The 20,416-nt window shown below is 41.6% G+C and overlaps 1 protein-coding gene across 2 annotated transcripts in view; it reads left to right on the top strand.

Annotated features, from left to right (window-relative positions):
• Positions 1–20,416, top strand: part of DSCAM (DS cell adhesion molecule) — a 381,330-nt gene that overhangs the window by 303,787 nt on the left and 57,127 nt on the right. For both annotated transcript variants that reach the window (XM_041399843.1, XM_041399844.1), the window contains exons 19-20: positions 1,653–1,786; positions 15,019–15,172. In XM_041399843.1, the coding sequence (XP_041255777.1) occupies positions 1,653–1,786; positions 15,019–15,172 (288 nt within the window). The remainder of the gene's footprint in view (positions 1–1,652; positions 1,787–15,018; positions 15,173–20,416) is intronic.

The raw sequence follows: 20,416 nt of genomic DNA, 5'->3' as shown, positions 1-20,416 counted from the left end.
AGAACGAAAATTCAGAATTTATCTACAAATAACAAGACAAAAGATTTTGTACCTCTATTGCACAATAACTGTTTTCTGTGAAAGTAAAGAAAGCTGGTCAAGCATTGCAATGGTAATTGCACTAGAAATTTTAACATTTTGGTAGTTTTACTTGACAGCAGACAAAAACATCAGATTCCTCACAAAGCAGTAGTTCTGTAGAGAATAAAGTCCAGCAAATTGTTTCATTTTGACTTTAATAACCTACGTAGCAATTATCAATATAACATATCTATTTTCATAATTTGACATAAATATTGACCAGATACAGTGCTAAAATATCTTTCAAATTATTTATGTTCATATTTTATGTTCAAATTTTAGCAGATTTTAAAATATATTTTGAAATATTTTGAGGCATTATTTTGAGGCATATACAAGGCATTATTTTTCAGTAAATTTTAAACCCATTTATTCTGATATTAAATGTAGCCCTTGTTTTGTTGAAGTACAAGCTTGTGTGTAATGTGATATTCCAGCATGCAGGAAAATAAATCCAGCAATTTTGCACATTAGTAAAAGAGTGTTTCCAAAGCTGGAGAGCATCATACAGTGTAATGTGTGTTTGAAAAACAGCATATGCTCATGAAATCAAAACCTTTCCCAAAATGCAGGGCTGCAAAGGGATGTAGTTAAGATTACACAGCAAGATTTTAGCATTTCCAAACTGAAGCTTTTCCAATGGTTTTAGACAGGAGGTTTGGGGGGTTTTTAGCTATTTCTGTGTGATAACTTTGTATTATTGTGGATTATGTACTGTAATTAGAGAAATAGATATCCTGCAGTAGCAGAGAGAGGTCTGAGCTGCTGAGGGCAGGGTGAGGGACAAGGATTCTGTGTGGGGAGATGTCTGCTCACACATCGTGGCACTTGCTGCCCATGGGTCACATCAGGCAGTGCAAACTGCTCGTTTCCCCTCCACTTCATTAAATTCACAGCTCTGCTCTGGATGTCCATTAAACTGTCCACATGTGCATTATTTATAACACTTTGGCATGGGTTGTGTGTTCAAAGCTGGCCATTTATTATAAAGTGTTGTTTGGCAATTTCTGCGACCACGGACATTTTCACGTGTGCATTTGGATTCAAACTGAAAGGGGAAATTTAGGTTGGATCTGGGGAGAAGTTCTTTACTGTGAGGGTGATGAGGCCTTGACACAGGTTTCTCAGTGGATGCCCCATCCCTGGAAGTGTCCAAGGCCAGGATGGATGGAGCTCTGAGGAACCTGATCTAGGGGAAGGTGTCTCTGCCCATGGCAGGGGTTTGGAAGATATTTAAGTTCCCTTCCAACCCGAACCATTCTTGGGTTCATTCTATGATTTTATGCAGGCTTGAGGGGATACTTCACAAAAGTTTAACCATCAGTGGCAGGTTCTGCTTTGGGACTCTCTGAAGAAGAGTTTCTCCCCTCTTAAGGATGGAGTCACATTCCCCAAACCTTCTCCCTGGCATGGGCAGCTTGGAGGCTGCTCCCTAATACAGAGTGTCCATCTCAGTCCATGTGGGCTCAGCCACCAAAGCAGCACACTCCCCTTTTCCTCTTAACTCCTCTGTTACACTGGGATGATTGAATATCTGCCTTGGACCACTCTAACACACTTTGCTTCTCCAGTTCCAGGTCCTCCTGCCGGAGTTAAAGCAGCTGCTGCCTCAGCCTCCACTGTTTTTGTGTCCTGGCTGCCTCCCCTGAAGCTGAACGGCATCATCCGGAAATACACCGTGTTCTGCTCCCACCCCTACCCCACAGTAAGTGCCACAGCCCCTCTGTGTAGGGCTCACACACAGTATTTGCACTTTTGGAAGCACTTTTGGAAATTCCAGTCCCTGATCTTCTCCCTGCTGCTTCCTTTCCTGCCCTTTGCTGGCCCTCAGCAAGGTCCAAGGGAGATCCTGGAGCTACAGAGAGACGCCAGAGTGGAGTTTGGTTTATCCCACCCATCAAGTGTTTGTTTAAAACCTATTGCAGAGCATTGGCTCACAAATAATTTCAAAATATACAGTTGAAGTGGAGTATTTTTCAAGGTTTGGTTAGTTTAGAATGTAACAAGTTACATTTTCCAGGACCAGCTGCACGAGCCCTGTTGCAGCTGGAGGCGTGTGTTCATTTACCCTGTTTCCATCTAAGCTCCTGCCTTTTTGCCTTGAGTATTCATGTGTGAAGGAACATAATGACTTACAAACAAACATATTTGCTTGTGAATAGGCTTATTTATGCCTGGAATATTTGCCCAATCTAGCTCTATGTGCTTTTACTTGCTGAGAAATTGACAGGAGGGAATTTAAATGAAGTATCAGGTTATCTTTCTTCCTGTCTGAATCACAAAGAAATTCAGCAATCTTTAAATACAAGGGCCAATTGCTCTCTCTAAATACCCATGTATATTTATTTTCATGTGGATTGAAAAGAATACTTATTTATTTTATACCTGAGGTTTGGAGTTACGTTATATCCAAGATTTGGATTTCAGTTTTAAGCAGGACTTCCCACTGAAAGTAAAAAATACAGTCTTGGTTTGATAGGTAAGGAAAATATTGTTCCAGAAATTTCCAAAAGTGCTTCAGACAGTGGAAATTTTCCTGTCCCCAAGGCAGGGGGTTGGAAAAAGGTGGTCTTTTAGATCCCTTCCAGCCCAAACCATCATGTGATTCTCTGATTTATGTTTTGGGATTACTGTCTCCTAAATCCATTCATTTCATAATTGCAGCAAACCAAACCATCTTTAGCACATCTTTAAATGTAAACTAGCTGGAGATTTTCCATCACAGTTCTACATTTCTATGGCACTCAGTGGGTTAAAGAGGTCAGAGTTTAGAGGACAGCTCTGAGTGGGGATCAGGCACTTCTCTGGGGGCTCGGAGAGAACACCAGATGGTGCTGCTGCCTTCTCCAGATACTTTCCATGCACAAAGCTGCAGTGCTTCCTCCTGGGGCTTTGCTAGCAACGTTTTTTCCTATATTTACATCCCCAAGAAAATAAACATCCTCAGCTAAAAATATTATTCTCTACCATGTGAGTCTCTCACATACAAAACTTCCTATTTTGTGATTACCTTTTGGAGCACCTCAGAGATGGACAACGACAAGAACAGTTGCTTTGTTTTTGCTGCACTTGGCCTGAACAGAATCTTACTGCTGTATTTTTGTGGTGTTCATTATGCAGGGGTATGTATGAACCATCATGGAACCACACCTTATCCCGGGTGTTTGTACTTTTTATTAATTGCTGATGTGTTCATGGATAGTTCTGAAAGGTGCCCCTGCCCCCAGGACAGATGATATTTAACATCCCTTCCAGCCCAAACCATTCTGTGATTCCATGACCCTGCTGTTACCTTCATGCAGGTGTGTGTACATAGAAATATACTTATGCACACACAGATATGTGTATAAATATGTTTAACATGTATCTGTGGGTCTCTGTTCCAGTGTTCTGCAGATCAGCAGGAGCTGTGGCTTGCAGAGATCTTCTGTAGCAGCTCTGTGTGCTGAGTGAGGCAGTAATCACACTTGAGGCTCAGTTTCCAGAAGCCTAGTTGGGCATTTTTAAACAAATGCAAGCCCTCAGGACATATTTAATACAGGACACACTCCCTCAGCTTTATTTTTAACAAAATGCTTTGTTATCTTTTATTCTGAAATGGATTGTGAGCTAAAAATCTGGTTTATTCAGAGCTGCTTTGCAGTGAAACAAGCCTGCTGCAGAGCTGCTCAAATGCCAACACTGCTGTGCAGATACACTTAATACATCCAGGAAAGTTCTTGTTTGATTCACTGCTGGCAGAGACAAGTAGCTGACAGAGGCCTTAAATTAGGGTGAGGAGGAGAATAAATAAAAGACCTGTGTCTTTATCATCTCCTGTGCCACCATAAGTAGCAAGTGCTGTAGCTGCAGGTATGGAGCCCTAAAAACTTCATCCATCAGTCACAGCCCTGGCTGCCAAATAACTTTGCTAAAAGTCTGCTATTCAAGCAGAAAGGCAAACTCAATTTTCAGGCATTAGTGAGAAGAAAAAGAAAAGGACAGGGCTAAAGGTAAATTTATGGGGAGGCTGCATCCTTTGAAGATTGTATTTTATTGCTGAGAACAAGTCCATGCATAGACTTTAGACAGGTTAACAACAGTCCTTTACACAAGAACACTGCTTTTATGTTTAAGTCACCAGCAGGAAAAATAATTAACTCTCTTGGTCATATTGGGCATATTTTTATTACAAACACAACACTTATACAACCCTTACAACCCTGACATATTACAAAATGCAGAATTTCTGCCTCTTGCACTGTTCAGTTTGCTTTGCAAAGGCAGAAGCTTTTAGAACTTCTGCTGCCTCTGTATAGACAAAAAGCATTTCCTCTTTAAATATTTTGAGCCCTAAGGACAGTATTTGCCTGGGATGTTTCAAACCACAAATATGATTAATCTGTGAAAAATGGAAAAGATTCTCCACTGCAGTCTATTCTCTGGGCAAGATAAAGGGCAAGCAAGGATTCAATTTCACACTGTTTAATTGTTGTGTCTACAGTATTCTACAGGCATAATTATGCAAAACTTTTTCTTTTTTATTCTGAAAATGTAGGAAAAATACAGAAATACGAGCCTTCATGGATCCTACATTTTTCAAATGTAAGAAACAGAATATGGCAAAATTTAAGTTAGAGAAATTATCCTTTGTGCTAACTCATAGCCTACGTTCTTGCCTCTCCCCACTTTCTACCACATCCATGTCCAACTTTTGGTAGGATCTGGCTGCTCAAGACCACCTGTAATAGTCCCATGGTGGCCAGATTCCTTCTAAGAGTGGTGATTCCCATTGTACTGGCAGGATGCTCATCCTGCCCAGGTCTCAGTTAAGTTCTGTCACTGCTGTCCCATCCTGGCAGGGCGATTTTCCCCCATGGTGCCCCCCACAGGGAACACACTTTGAAACCTAGCACAGAAATTAGGCTGGTTCAGTTCTTGCTGAACTTAACTCCTTCCTCAGGAGGCTGCTCCAGCCCTTCCTGCCTTGGGCTGTACATGTGCACTGCCAGGGCTTTTCAAGTGCAATAGAAAAGGAGATTTGGGGGTTTTCTGAAGAAAAAATACCAAAAAAACCCCACCTCCCTAAAAACAACCACCAACCTCTTGTTGCATTCAGGTCAGTACAATGCTTAAGGAAGGATCAATGGGATTAGATTAAATAAAATTTAGATGTCAGAAAGTGTCTGGAAAAGGTGGCTGTGACACACAGCTTAGCCAGCCTGGGAAACTTTGACCTCAGAACAGGTAAAATCTTCTCCTAAAGAAGCAGGAAAGTGCTGAGAGCAGGAGGAGGAAGGTTAAGGATCAGGATTTCTTGATACAGGAAATGATGAGAAAGTGCCTATGCACAAGGACAGGGAATTTTTGATATGGGAAATTCTGATCAGCTGGGGGAAAATATTACCATGAGATCCTGGTCAAATATTGAAGCTGGGGCCCAGACAGTGGGATCTCCACATGAGGAAATCTTTAAGACTTCACTTGACACGTCCCAGAGCAACATGATGCAATTAATCTTGCTTTGGGAAGGGGGTTGAACTGGGTGACCTCCAGAGGAACCTTCCAACCTCAATTCTATTATTATGAGGCAGTTTAAAACTGGAAAAGTTTGTCAAAATCTGTATACAACAAGGGAAACCAGACAGTGGTAGAGTTAATGTGCAACCCTTGGAGGAAAAGAGACTCATTTAGTTGACACCAAGATGTCTCATAATTTAAAAGTCTCCAATAAAACTCATATGACATTTTAGGCCACTGGCAGGACTATTTGTCTTTCCCATCTGAGTACTTTCTATGCACAGTCTCCCAAACAAGTTCTGCTTTTAGCTCTCGCTATCAGGAAATCAGAGAGTGGGAGTGAGGTCACCTTATTTCACATCTAAAGTGAGTTCCACATGAGTGGAGGAAAGACAAGAACCAACTGACTGTGTCCTGAAAAGGAAAATCACTGAGAAAGGAGAATGGTCTCCATTTATTATCCTTTTATAGTGCACTTCTACTTACATGATTCCTTTCCATTAATCTCCAGGCTTTCTATGGAGGAAGCTTAGAGTGATGCACAAATGAATGACTTACTTTGCTGGAAACAGCAGGAAAATCCTGTTTAATGTGTTTGCTTCTATTAGTCAGTGACCCACCAGCAGATCAGCAAAACCCAAACAGCAACAACAACCATAATGACTAAACTTTTCTAATCAGCAAGTCAAAGTAGACTTTAATATGTGTATTTCTGATTGGGTGATGTCATACTGCTTATTGACATCCAAATGATTTTGCTGGTCTGTATTTTCTCAGCTCTTTACTTCACTTTCTAGCACAAGTACCCAAAGATTGGCAAATATGAAAAAAACTTGCAAAGCACACAGGTATACATTTAAAACCCTAGATTTCAAATAAGAACAACCAGTTTATTCTGTGGCCTTAACCCTGACAGTAGTTTTGACATGTTGGTTGATGAAACTGTTGCTTAGCTGTGGGATTCTGCCAAGAGATGATTTGTCCCTTAAACCCACCTTTGACTGAGGTCTCAGAAGACCAGAAGCCTGAGAACTGGAAGGAGAATAAATTCCAGAACTGTTGAATGAGATGAATGGAGTGAGAATATTCCTGCAAAGGAGCATTCCAGATGATAAACTGGATTGCCTGGATGAGGAACCAGAGCACAAAGCAGACCCCAGTGCTGAAACAGGGGCAATGATTAGGAATTATCTCATAATACAAGCCCTACAGTCAGCCCCAGGCACCTGTGTTGGAAAGAGTCTTTGAAAACTATGATCTACACTTCTCAACTTCTCCAAAGGATGTAGAAAGATCCAAAAGCTGAAAGCCCAGCAAGGATTCATGTTGGCCTGGAAATATTTCTGTGAAACAGTTGGATTTGGAATAGGTGGTAGATAAAGAGGGGCAAAACAGTGATGGAGAAGAGGGAAATGATATTATATTTGGCCAAAGTCCAAGTCAATTTATGTGAAAATATGATCAGTATTGGAAACTGACCAACATCTGAGGCAGACAGTTACTGATCCTTTTGATTTGCTTATTTTACTGTGAGAAACATGCTCTTAAACCTGTTAAAATTCTGTATTTGTTTCATTCTCTTGCTTTTATTTAAACCCATTAAGGGAAAACATATTATGTGGTTGAAGCAGAATACACAGGAGTCTCTGGGGTTGCTGTGTGGAAGAAGAGAGTAATTGCTGCTCTTGGTCTGTAATTTATAGACTCTAAGTGGGATTTAATTAATCTGACTTCGGTCACCTTGAATAGAGTCACAAATAGTTATTCTGGGGTCATCAAGGATTTCCTTTCGTTAAGGAAAGAAGCTAGATGTCTGTGATAAACTGGATAAATCTCCTTCTGAAAGTTTCCCTTCTCTGTTTAGTCTAAAGTATATATGCTTATCTTAAACCAGCAACATAAACTAGATGTGGAAATATAGACAATTACCTTAACCTAGATCTTAAAACTATTAGCTGTCATAAATTCCCATCATCCAGGTCTTTTCCACTCAATTCTTTCAGGCAGACACAAGTTTTGTCTTGATTTTGCGTAGGATGTGTCTAAATTCTAACTTTGGGTTTGCATCACATTTTCTGATCCTCATTTCCTCTCCAGATTAATGACTTGGATAAAAGAAAACTTTGGAAAATAGAGTTGATGCAATTATAAGGCGAAAATTATTTGTTGTTACATACTGTAGATCTTTCATTGATTAGAAGGATGCTGAAAGTTTCTTGGAAAAAAAGGAGAAGTAGCTGGCAGAAGTTGGCTAAGTAAATAAAGTTACTGTTGAACAGAAGTTTATTCAGAGTCAGCAGATTCTGTAAGGTTGAATTTTAAATATATGTTCATTGATTTGTGTATTACAAGCAGTATTTATCACTTTATCTATATAGCACTTTTTACAGTGAAGATATTTATGCTTATTAATTCCTGTGTGCTTTATTTAGCATAGAAATAGTGCATAATTTGGGGGTTATTTTAAAACCTTATATTGGACAATATTTAAAATGTGTCTGTTTAATATACCACATGTTCTATTTTTAGTCTTTTTGTTGTTGTTTCACATCTTTGGTGCCAGCTCCCAAACATAGTACATTCATTATTTTAATTGCTTTGTCAACTTTACATTTTTTACCTATCTTATTTTTGTCAGAGAGCAGGCCTCAGGAGGGACATGACAGAGTATAAATTGATTCTGAAGATGTGCTGGTTGATATGATTTTTAAAAGGTCTCCTCGTAAAGCCCTAACAAAACAAATTTGATATTGATTTTTTCATAAACCTCCCTTCTTGTTTCACTGCCTCGTCTCACACCCAGGGATATCGATGCAGTCTGACAATAAGTCCTTGGTGTCCTGACCTTCCTGTGGTCACCAGCCCATGACACCACACGCTGCTTCCCTCCTCAGGAGCCTCAGGGACTCTCCAGGAGGTGCTCCAAAGGGATATGCAGGTGGTGGACCCTAAGTGAGCTACCTGGAAGTCCAGACAGTGGGTTTTCTTCCAGCTGTAATACCTGGAAATGAGAATTCAGGAGCAGCTGAGGGAGCTCCAGGTGTTTATCATGGAGAAAAGGAGGCTCAGGGGGGACTTTCTGGCTCTCTACAGCTCCCTGACAGGAGGGAAGAGCTGGGTGGGGGTCAGGCTCTGCTCCAAGGACAGGAGGAAATGGCCTCAAACTGTGCCAGGAAAGGTTCAGCTTGGACATCAGGAAGAATTTCTTCATGAAAAGGGTGCTCAGGCCTAGGCAGGAGCTGCCCAGGGAGGTTTGGAGTGCCCATCCCTGGAGGTGGCACCTGGATATGGCACTGAGTGCTCTGGGCTGGGGACAAGGTGGGCATGGGACACAGCTGGGACTCCCTGGGCTGGGAGGGCTTTACCAGCCTCAGGGATTCTGGGATTCTTTGGATTTTCCTGCCAGTGGGAAGGCAGGGAGCTGCCTCTGTTCTTCCCAAAATTTCCACCTGAAATTTTCTAACATTTTAATTCCACAATTAAGGTGAAAAAAAAAAAAAAGTTACAATGTTATATGACAGCTGCATTCACTTTTGTGCCCAGCTTCTGTTTCTGACAGTTACCTTCAATAATGCTGAGTGAAAAACAGATGCCACCTTTCAAAGCATGAGCCAACAGCTGAACAGAAACCATTGTTAGACCAAAGTGGCAGCCAAGAGCCTTACTGGAGACCATGGTCCAGGAACAGTGGTTATTTGGAGCTTTGAGAGTCTGTCCATCTGTGAAAGGAAGGCAAAAGCCAGCAGTTCTCAAGAAAAGTACAATTTGTGACCTCAGGCAGACTTTCACATCTTTAGGGAGTTCACAGAGAGGGCACAGCAGAGGTCTGTTTGTTCTTCTCAGGGATGAAGAACTTGAAGTTCATTCTCTATAAATACAGACATGTATTGATTTTTTTATTACCCCACTTTGCTTCCAGGTAGAAACAACTTAGTGTAGCCCCCAGTACTGAATTACTTGTGAGTCCAGGAGACTCTAAAATGTGATTTTTAGAATAAAACATCTCAGTACTTTCTGCTCCTCTACTTCTGTGTTGAGTTTTGGGCCTCTCACATTGCAAATGGACCTTGAAGTGGTGGAGTGTGTCTTGGGAAGGGGCTGGAAAACAAATCTTAGGAGCAGCAGCTGAGGGAACTGGGGTTCTTCAGTCTGGAGAAAAGAAGGTTCAGGAGGGACCTCATTGTTTTCCACAACTCCCTAAAAGGTGATTTTAGCAAGGGTCGGTCTCTTCTGCCATGTCCAAAGTGAGAGGATGAGCAGAAATGGCCTAAAGTTGCACCTGAGGAGGTTCATATTGGATATTGGAAATGGAAATTCCACTGAAAGAGTGGTGAATTTATCTAATTTATCTTTAAATTATCTACCTAGAGAGGTTTGGAGTCACTGTCTGTGGGAGTGCTCAGGAGGAGCCTGGATGTGGCCCCTGGCGACAGGGTTTGGGGTGATGCTGGTGGCTCTGGGTGATGGTGGGACTTGAAGTTCTCCTCCAGCCTTGATGATTCTGTAGTTTCCAGGACCAGCAATGCCTGAGGAAGGGCAAGGCAGACAATTCTGTGATGGAGTTGTACAAAAAAATGGAGTCTGTTGTGTTTTTACCACGTAGAATTGAAGAGTTACTTTAATTATTGATGAAGCTCAGTGCTTGTTCTAGGCCTCATTTGTGGCAGTGATTGAACAGGGCCCAAGGAGCAGCACCTGGCCCCAGCAGGATGTGGTGGTGACTGATGTCAGCCTGCACTGCTTGTCATGAGCCCCTCCAAAGTAGAATTGTTTTGAAAACAGCTATTTAGAGCAGCACAAAACTGAGCTAGAAACCAAGTGAAAAATCAGAGTGGATCACTGGGATGGAGTGCTCCACTCAGCACCTGGCTCTCTCCCATTCAGCAGCGGAGCTGAGTCCAGAGGAGGATGTTTGTTATGTTTGTTAAGAAAGACCCAGCTATGCAAACACCATTTCACTGATTTAACTCAGGCTAGAACAAACTCAGTGCTGTTCTGTGGGAGGCTAAAAAAAAAAAACTAAAAAAAAAAAAAAAAAATGCAGTGGCTCATTGTTGTGGGCAGGAGGGAGCAGCCTCAGTGTCTCTCCTGAGCCTTCTCTGTTCAGTGGCTCCATTACTGACCTGGCTAATGAAATAGTGAGGCTGCCTATTAAATTAGAAGGGAGTACCAGGCTGGGAGGGGTTGCATGTACATAGGAGACAGAAGTGCAGTTCAAGCAGGTCTTGATGAACTGGGAAATTGGTCTGGAAAAAGTTGGATAAAATTTAGCAAGAAAATGGGTACCCTGAATAACCAACTGCAAAAGTACTGTGTAGAGAGCAATTCTGTTGATTCTTCAGAAGAGGATTTTGAGGTTATTGTGCCTCCCAAGATGAACATTAACAGCCTTTGTAACCCTGTCCTGAAAAGCCAAATGAGAATCCCTGGAATTGTTGAGTGCGGGTTTGGAAACAGTGAGAAAGCTATGGACCATCTTTAGACACTCTGAAGGATAACAGAAGATATTATTAGAGAAACTGACAGAGAAAATGGGATTTCTGGACAATGTTGAAAGCACCAGAGTTATTTAGTTGTAAAAAGATGAGGGTACTGGTGGGGAAAGAAACGATAAAACTTCATGTAGATTAAAGACTGGTGCAAAGATCAAGGTAATAATCTATTCTTCATGTTCCTAATAGACTGGAAAAGAAGCTATGGCTTGAAACTGCAGCAGGAAACTCAAGCTAGATTAAAAAAAAACCTATTTCTAATCATGAGATTAGTCAAGCAGTGGAATAGATTGTGCAGCCTAGGGAGTTGCAAAATCTCCTTTTATTGTAAGTCTTCAAAATCAGGTTGGGGAAACATCTGCTTGAAATTGTGCAGACACAGATGAACCTGGTTTAAAGAAGAAAGATAGACTCAGGTGATCTCTCAGTCCTTCCAGCTCCATTTTTAGATGATGCCATATTTTCTACCTGAAATTGGAGTGCAAACACACACCCCACTCAAGGTAGTATATATATTATTTATATTTTATCTTTATAATTATACATTTATATATTTTATTTTTATATTATACTTAATTTTCAGCATGAGGCAGCCAATATACAGGTGACCAACTTGTACATGCTCTTACTTCACACCACAAGCCTGGGCTGTCTCTTCCTTTTCACTCATGTCCTTAAAGTCTCTATATGGCTTTCCCAGTTCACTTCCAGGTTTCCTGTAACTTGCAGAGAACATAGACACAGCTACAGAGATCTGTAGCTCACTTATCTAATCAGAAGTTGTGTGGCACCAGCTGTAAGCAAGATGCAGGCTACCTTTCACTAAATAACCTTCCAGCCCACAGTAAATGCCATCTCTTGGCATTCCTTGCTTGGAAAACTCCCTGGCTGCTTGGAAAACTGTTAGAAATGTACTTTTTTCTATAGCACTCTTCTAAATTTTTCCTAGGTTGTGTTGAGAACGGGCAATTAAAAATAGAAGCCAGAGGGATCAGAGTTTATGCACATTACCCATTAAATGGTGCTTTAAAGGAGTCAGAAATGCCAGGAGATGGCATGCTGCTTCAAAGTGTACCAAGAAATGCACACCAATAGGGCTGAAGTTGCAGAGGAAAATGATGTTCCCTGCACCAGCTCTTCCTCAGCATCTCTTGCCATTGCCTGGTTGGGGAAGTAGATTGGCTGCATCCTGATAAAGGACTTGGATTTCATTTTATTCTTCACAGCCCTTGCTGGCTTTCAGTGACTGATCTCTGTCTCTCCTTCTCAGACAGTGAGCTAAAGGCAGGAGGAAAATTAACCCATCATCTATAACCTGAAGAAAAATAGCAGTTAGGAAAAAAAATCCCTTGAGCAAGCATGTTACTGCTCCTAAGATTGAACAGCAGTTTATGTTTTATACTGGCACATGCACGGGCCAATATGTGACAAGGTGACATTCCTTTAAATATTTCTTATTTCAATTGTTTAATCTTCTCTTTGCTGACAAAGCTGCCTTTTTTTTCTTCTTGTGTAATCAAAGTCTCTGGCATGTTAGGCTAATTGAAATGACAGGCAAAAGTTTAAAGTAAAATCGATTCTTTGTCACTGAAGCAACCCCAAATGTTTAAAAGGGAATGTGAGCTGAAGAAAAACAAGATGTGTGTTAACCAGTTAGTAACCAAAACCTTTTGCTATAGCAGCTTGTTTGAGGAAAATGAGAGTCATTAATTTAGTGAAGATGCATTTACCAGATTCAATTAATAAATTAATTCTGAGACTAATTAACTTTACATTTAAAATAGCCACAGAAGCAAATGGATGAATGATGCTGGGAGAGAGAAAGGAATTTAAAACAAAGCATTTTAAATGATTTAGAGCAGAAAATCCTTCTGTTTGTCCATCTTTGGCGTTCCAGTGAGAAAGAGCTGGTGGTTGCTGGAATGAAAGTTAGCCCTGAGGAATTCTGTGATGTTTAGCTGTTCCTAACTACATGTATCCATGTCCCATGTCAGTAGGTGGTTTAGAAGGAACCTGTGCTGGGAAACTGCATTAATGAGTGGAGCCTAAGTGCCAGAGACAGCCTGGCCTGTTTGACTTTCAAATTAACTGTAGGAAATGCTGCCTCATGAATATTAAATTTCAGCTTCCTCTGCCATGATCAATACAGTAATTTTTATGTATGACCTCACAAAGATCCAGCCTGTCAAGCTACGGGCATTTGTCCAATATTCTTGTGTAAATGTCAAGGCAGATGGTTCTCAAAAGCTGCTGCAATATTTCACGTTATAATAAAGGTGTCTGGCTGCATTGACCTCTTCATATCAGAAGTGGGAACCCAGGAAAACACTGGCTAAATAGGACAAACTAATCTGGCATTTTGACAAGCAAAGAAGCAATGAGTTTGGCTAGAAAATACAGCAAGTTCCCCGTCTGGACTTGTTATGAGTCTGGGGAACTTCGCTGTGCAAGCCAGTCTTCCCAGAAAAATCACTGTCCATGGAAGGAACAAAATGTGTTCTTGTAGAAGCCTTTGCATGGTCTCTGGAGGGAGTTGAGGTGCCTGGCTTAGAGACAGATGTCTTCACTCTGGGTTTCAAATGTGAGAGGAGATGAACTCCCCTCTTCCCCAGGCTGTAGGAGAGGCCAGCTCAAGAGCAGAGAAGTGCAGTGACCCATTCAGCAGCTGAAACTGCCAGTTCACATGGAGAGGTGTTTAATGATATCTCAGAAACATCTCTTATTTATTTGGAATTCACTTTGAAGGACTACCTATTCCAATGTTTTCAGGTCAATGTGCCTTTTGAAATGCTAATCAGGTGGAATTGGCCTTTACCACAAGCAGATATTTGTATATCAAAGAGATTCCTTGCACACTTTGTCAGTCTGAACCGAGTTTAGATTACATTGATGCATTCTTTTTAATGCTGATTCCTGCTAAAATCTTCTTTTCTACGTCATTAACCCTCTAATTATTTTTAGCCTGGTGTTAGTTAGCCATTACCAGGCTCAGCACTGCACAGGGAAGTGAGTATTATTCATTCCAATGCTTCATTACCCCTCTATTTTTATGCGCAGGCATCACAAAGCCCGTGTCAGAAATAAAAGTGGCAATATTGAGTGCTGTCACACTGTTCAGAGCTGAGATTTCCCTCCTCACACTTCCTATGGAGGATGTGCTGAGGCTCTCAAAGCCCCCTGGAGGGATCTCTATGTCCCTCCACACCTTGCCCTGCACAGGTTGCTCCAAGCAGGATGCAGAGGCTCTCATGGATGAGCAGGACTGCAGAGCAGCTGGTTGGCTCTGCTGCAGCCCTTGGGACAAGGCACTTGAGTGACAGAGGAGAGACTGAACTGGCATTTCTTCCAGCACTTGTCCTTCCCTGCTAATGCAGCCAACTGGCTGAGATGACCTTCAGCCGGGAGTCTCTGGATGGAAGTAATTTCGTGATTAAACAAAACTAGACTTGGGGGAAGTTTGAACAGTCTACTACAGAGCACAGTTTTATTCCTTGCTGAAGGATAAGCCACCAAAACCCAGGAATAAAAACATCAAAGGTTTTAGGTGACAGAAATAGTTAACTCCAGATTTCACAGCAGATGCAGCACTGAATCCTCCACTGGGAAAGTTTTGTGTAGAGCTAAATCAGTTTGTCAGAACTACTGATGGTAGAATTTAGCCATATTTATCCACTTCCATTGTTTATCCAACCCTGTAAAAATAAATGGCACATAGAAGTCCTAATCTGAATAAAACCAATCTGTAAACAAGGCACAGGCACAAATTCACTGAATATGAATAGATTGCAACAAGTTACTGTGTCTGCTCTGTTTATTGCCATCTGCCATCTGTTTGGAGCAATCGATACCCGCCCGAAGAGCCCTGAAGTAACAGGCTTTGTAGCACTCACATTTTCTCCAAATACTGCTTATTTTAGCCTGGAAACATTTGTCTCTCCCACCACAGGTGATCAGCGAGTTTGAAGCCTCTCCCGACTCATTTTCCTACAGAATCCCCAACCTGAGCCGGAACCGCCAGTACAGCGTGTGGGTGGTGGCCGTGACGGCTGCGGGCAGAGGCAACAGCAGCGAGATCATCACCGTGGAGCCACTGGCCAAAGGTACAGGGACAGCTGCCCAGAGCCAGCCAGGCTTCTGTGCTGCTGATTGCTGGCAGAATTGGCTCATTTGGCCTCTCCGTGCCTCTCTGAGGGTGGGATTTGTCAGGAGCTACTGTGGAAGTCGTATTTTCTGGAAAAATCCCTTCGGCCAGGATTCTTCTCCTGGGAAGCTGAGAAGCCTCAGAGAAAAAGGAAAACAATTCTTATCTCATTTGCTTATCCTGTGTTTTGTTCCTTTGTCATGTGGTTGGAGATTGTTTATCCAACAGGTGATTTTTCATTGGTTTCGTGTGAATTGTTTTGACTTAATGACCAATCAGGGTCAGACTGTGTTGGACTCTGGAGAGATAGTCACAAAAATCATTATTATCTTTTAGCCTTCTGTAAGTATCCTTTCTGTATTCTTTAGTATAGTTTAGTATTCTTTAATATAATATAGTATAACAGAGTAATAAATTAGCCTTCTGAGAACATGGAGTCAGATCCATCATGCCTTCCTTTGTCTGGGAACCCTGCAAATACAATAAGCTACCTCACAAAAGGCAAGGTGACAACTCACAGGTAATTGCTCCAGGTTTTGCTGGAGTCAGCAGAGAGGGGATGACGTGCTCCTCCAGGGGGTAACTCATCCAGCCTACCTTAGAAGGAAATAGATTGCTTTTTGGAGTCATTTTTATCTTCACTTGTTGGGTACAGGGGGCTTGCAGATGATGCCCGTCCCCCTCTGAATATATTTCTTTTCCTGGCTGTACAAGGTAACTTCTTTATCATTCCTTTCCTTAGTAATATCTCTTGTGTACTCCAGAAGTACCATCTTCTGTATAAAATGGTCTGATTAACATATCTAAACTCTGAACAATTGTTCTCTACTTGCATTAGCTTTGAAGTTTGCTGCTTCTATTTCAGATATGATGAAAGGATAATGTGCCTGAAATCTTGAATATTTATTTCCAGCTGTATTAGTTGTTCTATTAAAAGATATTGCTGGGGCCTGTGAATTCTGCCTTTAGAGATGTGATGCTTGCAACATTAGAACACCTTGGCTTGGAAATGGAGGCCTAACATTTTGTACAGCAAAGTGAGAAGAGTCCCATCCCACTCAATCTCTCCATGGGGTCTTCAAATTTTTTTTTTTTTTTAACTGCTCAACTTGGTACCATTACAGCCTGTGCCAGGATGGGCAGAGAAATGCACAGATCCCTAGAGCTGCAAAATTAGATACATTGAATTGGCTTTACAGTTTTACAAGCCTGCTAATTCTTCACTTGGGTGTTTAATGATGTAAAGATGTAAAATAAAGTGTCTAGTGCATTATGATGACAGGTTCTTTCTGCAAAGGCTTTGCTGAACTTCAGCCTAGTGCCATCAACATGAAAGCACTTTCTGCATGGAAGAGCAAACTCCATCACCATGGGAAATCTCATGTTCCTACCTGTCTAGCTGGTAGATTAACATCAGAGCTCTTACCCTGGGCTGCATCAAAAGCAGTTTAAGCACAGGGTTGGAGGAGGTGATTCTGCCCCTGTGCCCCCTCAGGTGAGAGCCCACCTGAGAGCTGCCCCAGCCCTGTCCCAGCACAGGGAGGAGCTGGAGCTGCTGCAGAGAGCCCAGAGGAGGCTCCAGGATGAGCAGAGGGATGGAGCAGCTCTGCTGGCAGGAAAGGCTGGCACAGCTGGGATTGTTCACCTGCACAGGAGAAGCTTTAGGCTGAGCTCAGGGTGGCCTTGCAGGGCCTGAAGGAGCCCCAGGAAACCTGGAGACAATTTCCAGGGGATGCAGGGACAGGACACAGTGGCTGCCCCTGGATCCCTGGAAGTGTCCAAGGCAGGGGATTGGAACTGGATAATCTTTAACCTTCCTTCCAACCCAACCCTTCTAGGATTCTGTGGTTATGGTGGATGGTATTGCTGATTTTGGAGGCTACTGTTTGAACACATGACAGTTTCCCAGTGTGGAGAAGCTGCAAACAGAGTTCTTCAGATCTAAAAATTCTGGAGCTTTTCCATTGTAGCATAAGTGCACCCTGCATTATGGACATCAGTGAGACCAAAGCTGAGATCCTAAAAGGGGGATGAGGAGTGTAAAGGACACCAGTGAAGGAAGATCATGAAAAAACAACTCAGGAAAAAAGGCAAAGGTTTCAATGTGTTCCTCCTTTGCTGTCACCTGTGTGTAATCAATGCGTGGTGATGAAAAGAAAAGAGCAAACAAAAACAAGCATAAAAATCGATGCTCAAATAAGGGCAAAAATTATTAGACATGGTGCAATCCTAATAGATTGAGGCTGCAGGCAAACCCTGCACAAAATGCACTAGAAGTTCTCTTTTGCCATGCCCTGTGCATTTTAAAAAGAGGGAAATGTTCAAAGATGAACACAGATCAATTCAGGCTTTGCAGGCACCAATATTCATGACCTCAAGTTATGAGGAATTGCAGTGTGCAATTGCTCTCTGTTTGCCAAAAATTGAGAAGTTGCAACTTGACCCACATGGACTTAAACTGATCCAGCTTACCAGAATTAATTCTGCTCCTCTGAAGCTTATATAACATAATCCATGATGACAAATAAGTGAACTTAAAAATAACTTTTATGAAAAGACAAGATGACTTAAAAGAAAAAATAATTAATTACTTCAATATAGACAGGTCAGTCTGAAGAAGACTTTATTTCAAAGGACAGTAGAATGCATCCAGTCAACCTTAGAGTTTGTAGTGATACTCCAATATAAAGTCTGCATTAGATGATGCTCAGGAAAAGCCTCTTACATGCACTTAGGACTGTAAAAGTAATGAATAATCCATTTGTGGAGGGTTTGATGGGCACTAGGAATACTGATAGATAGCAATTTTATGAACTTTGGATGTAGCTAGGCTGGAAATTATTGTATCACATACAAAATTTTCGTTATGAATGGGCTTTTTAGGGAGCTGGGAGAAAGTGGTGATCAATGCTGAGGGCAGTGGCTGCACAATGAGGAAGGATGGGCAGAGCTCAAAGCCTCGAAGACCTTTTTCACCCCCCTCTATATCTGTAGCAAACAGCTCATCCCGGGGTTAGAAGCAGCTAAACCCTGATTTTGCCTTAAGTTCCCAATGCAAAACCATCCTGTGGGCCATTATTTTGTAGTTGTTTGCTTCTTTTTTTTGCTCCTCTTACTGCACAGTAACTGTCCAAGTAATGATACCATCATGACAGCTAATAAGAGTTAACTTAGAATTGAATTATGTCAACTTAATTATAACCCCTTTAAGAACTCCTTTGAGAACAATGAGAATGTCTAGATAGGGGGTTGATGTGAAATGGATAGTCCAATTTAAATGAAAGCTTAATTCAAGTTAACATTTCTTTCTTTCTTTAGTGTCTTCCATTTCTCAGAACAGATTGTTATTCTCTGTAATTAACTGACAGAAATAATAAAAAAAAATCCCCAACAAACAGAAAATAATCATGGCAATGAAAGTTCAGTCTCCACGTAAGCAAGCTGTGCTCCTGCCCCTCAAATTACTCTTCACTGCTGACTTGAAAGAAGTGGGTTTAGCCTATCAAATATACTCAGAAGACAAAAAACCTTGCATGCACTTGTCCCTCTGATTTACTGACCATGACTGATGGAGAATGGCATTTGCTGCCAGTGTGACAATAACAGATCCAGACCCCTGGCAATCGGATCCTCTGGGGACAGTTGTCTGGCTTTTGAGTTTCCCCTGGTTTTCTGAGCTACCTGAGCATGAATTCTGAACAGATTTCCCCCCTAGTCTGCGTTGCTTTGTGTGTTTAATGTTTTTAAGTAACATTTACTTATGTAAATGTGGGGTTCACATGACAGTACACACTGCTCTGTTTCTGTGATCAGACTGGAGTACAGGGGATATTAGAAATAGAGAACCATGGAATGGGTTGGAAGAACCCTTGAAAATCATCCAGTGCCACCCCTGCCAGTGCAGGAACACCTTCCACTGTCCCAGGCTGCTCCAGCCCCAGTGTCCAACCTGGCCTTGGGCACTGCCAGGGATCCAGGGGCAGCCCCAGCTTCACCTGTGCCAGGGCCTGCCCACCCTCTTCTGTGAGAAAGTAAATGAAAGAATCTCCTGACCCAAGGTATTCACTGGTGGAGCTTTTATTTTTTTTAAGCTTGAACTGCAGTGAAATGTCCTAGCTCTTGTTCAGTTTCCTTCTGAAGTTCACCTTTAAAACACAGCTGTGTCCTCTAGAGGAAGAAAAACCACGTGTGTTACATCCTCTTACAAAGAATTTCTGCCCCTTTCTATTTCTGTGGCAGTAAATGTAGGTTAGAGGATTTGTAATTTAAACAAACAAACATGCAGAAAACTGCATTATCAAAAGAGAGTGCACTGTTCTGTGAAGGAACCTCTTTATCTTCAATTAATAATTGGGTGATTTGTAAAAATAATAGGAACAGACACAACCCTAATCCAGTGCCATGCCATCAAATGTAGGGGTAGAGGGAGGTGTGTAGGCATGTGGGTAGCTTTGATAACAAAGAAGTAAACCCTGCAGCTTACCCATATGATTCCAAAAATTCCCATGGTTCAAAAGAAAGAGGTCTTTAAGATCCCAGGCTTTCTTACCTCATGAATGCCTGCTAGAATTTCAAACCTATTGCTCTGAGGTGGATTTCACTTGACATTTATTTTGTTTCTAGTTTTCTTTGTGCACCTTTTAGCAGTCTCAGGACATCATTTGAAGTTCAGCTGTAAAGAAAATTGGTCTTGAAAAATTTCCTGCTGTTTTACCATTTCTTTTTAAAGCACTCAGTACATGGAAGGAATGAGAAAATCCATAGAAAGCTGTGGATGCTTTCACAGAAATAGTGCACTGTGCATTTCTGATAATTTTCTGAGTCATGGTCTATCATCTTCCCAGTGGCTTAGGCTCCTGTGAGATTTATGTTACTTCCACCCATCTCAGTAAAATGAGGGATACAGGATATTGAAAACCAGGAGCTACGACATTAATGTTGCACTTTCAACATCTGATTTCCATCCTATGACTTCTTAAGGAAGAATTCACATTGAAATAACTATTAAAAACAAAGGAACACAAAAGGTTTGCTGACAGTGGTGCCATGCTATGCTGAAGGCTTCAGCAGGATTCCTGTGTTCCACATGTTTTGTCCTGCAGGAACTGGCAATAGTTGGGAGTAGCTGGATGTTTCAAGAAACACTGGAAGTGCGCGAAGGCTATGGAGAAAATGATTAATCGTCAATTTTAAATGAGTTTTC

This window comes from Onychostruthus taczanowskii, unplaced genomic scaffold, assembly GCF_017590055.1.
Source record: "Onychostruthus taczanowskii isolate IOZ18803 unplaced genomic scaffold, ASM1759005v1 scaffold17, whole genome shotgun sequence".
NCBI classification, from domain to species: domain Eukaryota; kingdom Metazoa; phylum Chordata; class Aves; order Passeriformes; family Passeridae; genus Onychostruthus; species Onychostruthus taczanowskii.
The sequence above is the reverse complement of the archived record's forward strand: the minus strand, read 5'-3'. Positions and strand labels throughout refer to the sequence as shown.